We start from the raw sequence: 8,736 nt of genomic DNA on the forward strand, positions 1-8,736 counted from the left end.
TTGAGGCTTTTTCTTTTATTCTCTTTTATGATTTGGATTACATGTCACTTGACTTTTGCCTTTGAATTATTAACTTCCTAAATAGTAAAGGTGTGCACGGTTTGGGATTATGCTCGGTTGATTTAAGAAATAATTTATGCTAAGGTAGTTGGTTAGACCTAAGAGGATCATGAAGCCGGATTCTACTTGTTTGTGGCATGTTGGTAGTTGCTCCCTATAGTTGATTTGATGCTAATAGTGAGTTTTTGCTACATCCGTGTGAGGTTCATTGTTTTTCAAGCCTTCTACATTTATTTGCATGAGCGGCATGGATCCTTGACTTTTGCAAACCTAATCTTGAAACTTGACTCATAGTTCTTGAATCCGAGGCCGAACCATTTAGGGAGGACAAAGGCATCTTTTCGGGGTGGTGATTTTTCTTTTCTAGGATAGTATTCTTCATTTTTGTTCTTTTTGGGTTTACATTTGCCTTCTTATTAACCGTTTGAGCCTTTTCCCTTCTTTCAAGCCACATCTTTAGATTCTTGAGCCTTTTGTTTCTTTTTGTTTCATTTTTGGTTTTTGTGAAGCAAATGGTCATATTTTGGAGTTTGTGGTATATGAGTTTGGATATTGGTTCTTATTTGTAAGCAAGCTTGTGTTGTGAATATTTTGTGAATAATGGCAAGTGAATATATGAAAAAGTCGTCCAAAGTGAATAAGGCAAGGACAAATCAAGTGCAATGTTGAAAAGCCATCCATTATTAAAAGAGGCGAGGACAAAGTACTAAAAAAAAGAAAAAAAAAGTGAAAATTTTGAAAATCCAATAATATTTTGATGTATTCTTTTCTCCTTCTAAGCATTGAGGACAATGCTTCATTTTAGCTTGGGGGAGGAGCGTTTACGCTTTTGTGTATATGTTTGTGAGTGTAGTTTTGAATAAGCTTAGGGGTATAAGGTGTATGTATTTTTGTTTGGTTTGGTGACTACTTGAATGTGATCCTAATAATTGGCCATTCTTTTGCTTCATTGATTAGGAAAACCACCAACTTCAAATTTTTAGCCTACCTACACCCTTTCTCGCCCTTGCATTACAACCTTTGGGAAAGCCCTTTTGACCTAAGTGGTTGAGTCATTCATTGGAGGAGAGGAATGTGAGTTTTAGCCTAAGGAGAGGGGATGCAAAGTCAAGATGCCGAGTAGCCTAAAAATTTCTTTTTTTCCGGTTCCTTCGAGGAATCATTGGGATGCTCACTAGAGGTTGATTTGAAGGTAGTAGGGAGAACGCGGTAAGAATGAACGGGATGAAAGTGAAGTGTGATACTTAGTTCTCTATGCTTAGCATGCTTTATTATTTTATCAACCTTGGATATCTTGAAATGTGCACACCTCTATTTATTTGAGAAAGTTCTTCATTCATTTGAATTGTAGTCATGATGAAAAAGTCCAACTCGTAGAGTTTTCTATCTTTCTCTTTTCTTTTGATTTGATTTTGCCTTTTTGTTTTGCCTCATGTTTTTCTTTATGAGAGTTATAGGTCAAGCACTTCGGAAACCTTTACGAGACCTCACTCGTCCTCATAGGTGACTTTGGGGTTTAAAGGGCTTGTTGTAGCTAAAAACAACCGTGATTCCTACGACAGTGAGTCTTAGTGTATATTCTCATCTTGAGTCTTTCTTTTTCTTTTTGAATAAGTTTTTCATCCTTTTTCTTTCTTGCTTTATTTTGCTCGAGGACGAGCAAAAGTTTAGCTCGGGGGAATTTGATGAGTGTCATTTATGGCACTCAATTGGCTTCTTTTAGGATGAATTTCATACTCTTTCATAGCTCTTTTCCTTAGTTTTCCTTAGTTTTGCTCTTTATTTCTTTAGTTTGTGCTTTCCTTAGTTAGTTTTCCTTCTTTGTGCTTTTCTTTGTTTATTTGGTCTTTTTCCCTTTTATTTGCTTGTTTTTATGTATTTTCAGGTTATGATCGTGTTCTGAGGATTCCCGAGCTTTCCTCTCATATTTCTCATCATTTTGGATGCCTCTTGCTTGCCATTTGGAGCTTGAGTTTGAAGGAATGCAAGGAGCAAGTTCATGGGATTGGTGCATGCATGCGGTGGGGGCATCATTTTTGGTGTGAACCTAGTATATAAGCCATTTCAAGACTGCCTACCTTAGTGTTCATCATCATCACCAAGTGGAGCGCACGAGGATGATCTAGGACGAAGAAGAGGATAGCTCCCTGCTGCAAGGTGCAGGCGCGCACGAGGGTGGTGCGAGCGCGCACGAGGGTGGTGCGGCCGCGCACCTAGGTGACGCGGGCGCGCCTAATGCGGATGCGGGCGCGCCTGCGTGGGTCTCTGTTCCGTACCCATTTTCTTGCAGCCGCGCCTCTCTTGTTGCGATCGCACCTTCCCGGGTTTCTCTTGGACAATCTATTTTTTTTTTTTTTGTAAGTAAGCGATTTTATTGATTGAAAAATCATTACTTATACACCCAAGTCCCCTTAGGGAGCAAACAAAAGGCTAAAAGAAAAGCCTAATAGCCCAAAGAGAAGCCACCTATACAAGCTTCTCTAAAAAATCCCTATCAGACAGTTTTATGTACTTAGAACTAAGACTTAACAACCTAGTTCTAATTGCAAATTTTATAGTATTTACAACAGTATGGATACATGGAATCTTAAAATCCCAAAGAGCTGTGTTTCTTGCCTTCCAAATCCAGTTTATCACTGCTAGCAATCCCATCTTGATGATTCCTTTCTGGAATCTGGTCTTGCCTGCTTTGTCTTTTCTTCTAGCTGCTCTTAGAGTCTGACAATACTCTTTACCAGTCAGAATATAAGCCACATCCTGCAGAACTCTTTTGCTGTAATTGCATTAAAAGAATAGATGTTTATGACACTCTGCATAATCACCACAAAGTAAACACTTTGTCTTAGTATTAGCCCCAAACTTGAGTAGTCTATCCCTTGTTGTCAATCTTCCATACACAGCCAGCCAAGAAATGAATTGGTGCTTTGGAATAGCCCATCTTTCCCAGACAACTTTACTCCATCTATCTCTTTCCTGACCAGGTCTCATAAGAGCATAGGTTTTGCTTATTTTGTAAGAATCATGCCCAATCATCCTCATATATATCGTACACATTGCTCAAAGATTGTTTCATCTCACAAACTTTCTTCCAATACCAACTAGTGTCAGATGTATGCTGATACTCCAACCAATTCTTCCCTTTTATATACACACTGTTCACCCATTTCGCCCACAGGTTCTCTTTATTTTGAGCAATTGCCCAAGCATGTTTCCCAATAGCAGCTTTATTCCATGTTTCAGCATCTATGATACCCAGGCCACCTTCACTCTTTAGTTTGCAGACATTCTTCTAGGCTATGTAATCAGGCTTGTTCTGTAAACTTCCATGCCAAAGGAAATCTCTAAAAATAGCATTGATTTTTGTAAAAATAGCCTTAGGCAAGATCATAATTTGTGCCCAGTATGAGTGAATACTCATTAGCACAGAATTGATAAGCACCAGTATAGCTGCAAAAGACATGTTCCTTAAGCTCCAGATCTTAATTCTAGCACACATTTTCTCAATCAGATGATCACACTCCACAGCAGATAATCTCTTGGAGCAGATTGGCACTCCCAAGTATCTAAAAGGTAAATTACCTCTCTTGAATCCAGTCATGTCCAGAATCTTCTTCACAGTTTCATCATTAATACCAACACAGTAAACATTAATCTTCTCTGCACTAGCTTTTAAACCAGTAGCATTTGAGAATGCTTTAAAACCTTTCATCATCAGATTCACAAACTGAGTATCACCCTTGTAGCAGAGGATCAAGTCATCAGCAAAGCACAAATGAGTGAGCCCTACAGCCTTACATCTAGGGTGGAAATGAAACCCAGAATGATTACTGACAACTTTCAAGATTCTAGAAAGATATTCAACACACAACACACAACACAAACAGCAAAGGTGACAAAGGGTCACCCTGTCTCAGATCTCTCTTTGACCCAAAAAAGCCATGCAAAGAGCCATTAATCATCAGAGAGAATTTAGGAGATCTAACACAAACCATGATAAGCTTAGTGAAATGATTAGGAAACTGTAAAGCTTTCATCATTTTCTAGAAAATCCCATTCTACAGTGTCATGCTTTCATTAAATCTAGCTTAATAAGACAGCTTGGAGAGGCAGCTTTCTTGTTGTACATCCTCACAAGATCTTGGCAGATCATAATGTTATGCACGATATATCTGCTATGCACAAAGGAACTTTGATTCTCAGCTGTTATCTCAGGGAGCACTTTCTTCAATCTTTCACACAGCACTATAGCTATGCATTTATTGACCACATTGCAGCAAGCAATTGGTTTGAATTCCTTGACCTTCACAGGATATTTAGTCTTAGGAATCAAGGTTATAGAGGTAGTGTTTATTTCCTTTAATAGATTTCCTATTCTCAAAAAGCTCAGAACAGCTTCACTAATGTCAGAACCCACTATATCCCAGCATTCCTTGAAAACATTACTCCCAAAACCATCTGGCCTTGGGGCTTTGTTCTCATCAATATCAAACATAGCTTGTTTCACCTCCTCCTTATTGAAAGGAGCTGACAACATAGCTTGCAACTCCTCACTAATCAATGGACCTTGCTTAACAACATGATCATTGACTGTCATCCTTGTTTCAACTGTTGTACCCAACAAGACACCATAATATTCAAGAAAAGCCTTAGGAATGTCCTCTGACTTTTCTCCATTCATATCCTGAATAGTGTAAATTCTATTCTGAATCTGTCTTTTCTTCAAAGATCTGTGAAAAAGCATTGTGTTCTGATCCCCAACTGCAATCCAGTCAACTTTTTCCTTTTGTCTTAGATAAGAATTATAATCATCTTGAACTGTAACCATCACCTCTCTAGCTGCCATCTCCTTCTCTCTTAAAACAATATTCTGTGGATCTCTATGAAGCTCTGACTGGCATTTGTCAAGCTCAACTTTTTCCACATTATATTGAATTTCAACATTCATAATTCCATGCTTATTTTTCTCAACAAGCATTTTCTTCACTTGTTTAAGCCTTTGAACTACAACATACATCACAGTGCCCTTAACTTCATTCTTCCATATTTGTTTCACATTATCTTTGAAATCATGTTTCCTGCTCCACAAATTAAAAAGGTTTCTTATCTTCTCTTTGATCTGGGAATACAGAAACCGCTCCTGGGCAATGATCAAAATCACCCTCATTGTGATAGCATATCTCAGCATGTTTAATCATTTCAGTCCACTTATCATTCACCAATCCCCTATCAATCTTTGAAAAGATCCTTGATGTCCCTTCTTGCTTATTATTCCATGTGAAATAATTGCCTCCATACTTCATGTCATACAGGTTACAATCATCAACACAATTTCTGAAATCCTCAATTTCATTCATAGTAACAGCAGCACCAATTCTTTCATCAACCCCCAGAATATAATTGAAATCCCCCAGTGCAATCCATGCCCCATCAATCTTGCTACTTAGAATTCCAAGATCATTCCAAAGTACCTCCCTTTCAACTTTGGTGTTAAAAGCATAGATAAAGGTGCAATGGAAGCTCTCAGACATTCCTTTAGGTGTCACAATACAATGTATCATCTGACTAGAACACATTATAATATTCACATCAAAAGATTGAAATTTCCAAGCAACCACTGTCCTTCCTTTATTTACAGCACTATTATTGTAAGTGAAATTCCAGCCATCAAAAACCCCAAGGTAAAGGTTTCCCATATTCTGAGACTTCACTTTTGTTTCCAAGAGCCCAACTAGACCACAATTTTGTGCAATTATAAATTGCTTGGTCTTTTTATGCTTGCTGGTCAAGTTGGCTCCCCTTACATTCCAAGATAGGATTCTATCCATTACTGTCAGAGGTCTGTCCAACCTCTGCAGCAATGATCTTCCCTGCATCAACATTCTGACTTAGCTTCAGACTGTCCTGCACCATTTCATCCTCACAGTTCTCCAGAGCAGCAAAAGGGTTGCTAATAGCTACGTAGATGATAGATCAGGTAGTTTCCTTGAAGATTTTGTCACTTCTTGGAACCCATTACCTTTGTCCTGTTCTTGTTCTGCAGTTTTGACTAGCTCAAGAGCTGGTTTTACCACCTTTGGGTTAGAAGCAGCAGACTTCTTCTTATTCTGGGGAACCCATATCTCTTGGACGATCTAACTAACTCTTCTTTTGTTAGTTTTACTATTTATAGTTTTTCCTTCATTTTTAGAAGAAGAAGGAATTAGAATTAGTTTTAGATTGGATTTTCTTAGAGAGAGAAACTTGTTCTCAGGTTTTTAGAGAGAAAAACTTGAGGATTGATGTTTGATGATTGAAGATAGCTACATTTCCTTTGATTTTGATCAAGTTTGTAAGAATTCCTTTTACTTTAATTCAATCTTTTGTTTCATTTCAATTGTTTTGTTGATTGTTCAAGTTTGTTGATTGTTTGATTAACTTAGTTTGATTTCAATTGAGTGACATTGTTGTTTGATTTCAATTGATGATGAATTTGTTGGTAAGTTTAGCTTTAATTTTGATGTCCTTGATGGATTGTGAGTAGTTTGATTGCTAGGGTGATGGTGAAGCATGTATTAGTAATGGATTAATGTTAATTTTGGAAAATTGATGGAGTTGATGATGTGATTAAATTGGTTAATCGATTATGTGCATGTGTGTGTTTGATTTAGGCGTGATCAACCTTGTTATTCACACTAGATTGCATTGTAGGTTCACATTTATACGGACAATTGATTTGTGGCTTGCATTTGTCGATTGAGGTGTCTTGTGACGTTCCTAGCTAGAGTTTCTCGTAGTTGACGCTAGTTAGACCTCTAGGAAAATAGCTTGATATGCTCTTTTTTTATTGCATGATTGGTTTTCCTTCGCATCACTCAACTTAGTCAACTTTTTCCCAATTAGCGGAATCCGTTACAAGTATATGTGGATCCCGAACCCTCGTGCTTGTTATATTTGTTCCAACCTAGTTTGTTTAGTCATTTAGCATTCACACCCTACCTCACCTTTCCGGAATAGCTTGACTTGGAAATATAAAATCTCCCTCCATTCCTTAGTGGTTTGACCCTTGACTTACCATTATACTTGTATAAGGGTGTGTTAAGGGATTACAAATTTTGTTTGGCCTAGGGTAGGGTTAGTTTCAATGACCTAGCTTGACCCTTGTCAAGCGACAGTCTCTACCTCACTAATAGACCTTTTCCTAGTCAATATTTCTTTCATAAATTTTGCATATGAAGGAATTTGGGTAATTAACTCTGTGAAGGGAACTGTTACCTGTAAATCTTTCACCATCTCCAGGAACTTACCAAACTGCTTATCCAAATTGGTCTTCAAATGGCGATCGGGGAATGGAAGTTTGATAACTGGGTTTGGAGCATCGTTACTCTTCTCTTTAGTTGCAACCTTCCCTGGAGATTTACCCTGCAAAGTAGTATTAGAAATATTAGTACTACCCTTTAGCCCTACAAGCTAGGATTAATATCCTTTGGTATAATGGAACCAGGATTAGCAATTTTTGTTAAAACAGGTACATCATCTTTGGGCATAGGAGGCCCATCATAGTGTGAACCACTCCTGAGGGTAATTGCAAACGCCTAATCTGTAGGTTGTACTGGCTGCGATGGTAGGGCTCCTTGCTGGCGAGCCTGTAGAGCAGCGAATAACTGTGCAATTTGAGTATCTATGACTTTATTATGAGCTATAATTGAGTCAATTTGTGTATCTCTACTCTCCACATGCTTTTGCATACTGGTTAACATCGCTATAATTTCAGACAAGGCAGGATCGGAAAGTGGTGGAGGAGTTTGTGGTTGGGTTTTCTGGCCAGAGTTAGGATGGTAATATTTCTGTTGTGGTGGTGGTGCTTGTTGTTGTAATTGTTGTGGAGGTGGAGGTGTGGGGTTTTGCACATTGGTGCTCTAGTAGGAAAGATATGGATGGTTCCGATACCCAGGATTATAGGTGTTGGAGTATGGGTTATTCTGCTTGATGGATTGAAAGACGTTATCCTGCTCCATGGAACTCATGCACTCTAGTTCCCAATAAACTACAATTCCACAATTTTCACAAAAAGCATCGTTAGAATTATTATTAATTGTAGAAACATTAGTTACATTAGCAGTACTGAGATTATCTAATTTCAGACAAATAGAGGTTAATTGAGCCTGCAAAAAGGATACCGAATCAACATGGTGTTTCCCTTATTGGGAATTGTGGGTTGCCATATCTTTGATAACCTGCCCTGCATCATCAACATTAAGGTTCATAAACCTCCCACTAGCTGCAGAATCTAGAATTGTTTTAGATGTATTTCCAATCCCATTTTAGAAAGCTTGTATCAACTGCCACTGTGCTAAATTGTGGTGGGGGCACTCTCTCTGCAGATCTTTAAATCTTTCCCAAGCCTCATATAACGTTTCATCCGGCTCTTTGGAAAAATTTTAAATTGCACTTCTCAATAAGGATGTTCTCTCTATAGGGTAATATTTATTATAAAAATTTAACTCAAGAGTCTCCCAGTTAGTAATGCCAAGTGCAGTTCTATTTAATCCATTAAACCATAATTTAGCTTTTCCACATAAAGAGAAAGGAAAAAGAATCTCCCTGATTTGGTCTTGTGTAACCCCAGTTTGCCTCATGGTATTGCAATATTGACAGTAATCGGCAATGTGAAGATTTGGGTCTTCACCCTTAGCTTCA

General features: G+C 38.1%; 1 protein-coding gene and 1 non-coding gene across 2 annotated transcripts; one reads left to right on the forward strand and one right to left on the reverse strand.

Moving 5' to 3' along the window:
• Positions 1–4,123: 4,123 nt before the first annotated feature.
• On the reverse strand, positions 4,124–5,074 carry LOC145619629 (uncharacterized). The gene has a single exon (XM_081674338.1). It carries the CDS (start codon positions 5,072–5,074, stop codon positions 4,124–4,126), a length of 951 nt encoding a protein of 316 aa, XP_081530464.1.
• Positions 5,075–8,391: 3,317 nt separating this feature from the next.
• On the forward strand, positions 8,392–8,498 carry LOC145621730 (small nucleolar RNA R71). The gene has a single exon (XR_014108534.1). It is a non-coding gene; the product is annotated as a small nucleolar RNA R71 (small nucleolar RNA).
• The last annotated feature ends 238 nt before the right edge of the window (positions 8,499–8,736 follow it).

Source organism: Chenopodium album, chromosome 27 (assembly GCF_948465745.1).
Source record: "Chenopodium album chromosome 27, dcCheAlbu1.1, whole genome shotgun sequence".
NCBI classification, from domain to species: domain Eukaryota; kingdom Viridiplantae; phylum Streptophyta; class Magnoliopsida; order Caryophyllales; family Amaranthaceae; genus Chenopodium; species Chenopodium album.

Coding starts and splice junctions, on each gene's coding strand:
- LOC145619629 (XM_081674338.1), bottom strand. CDS start 5,074: ATGTATGTTGTAGTTCAAAGGCTTAAACAAGTGAAGAAAATGCTTGTT.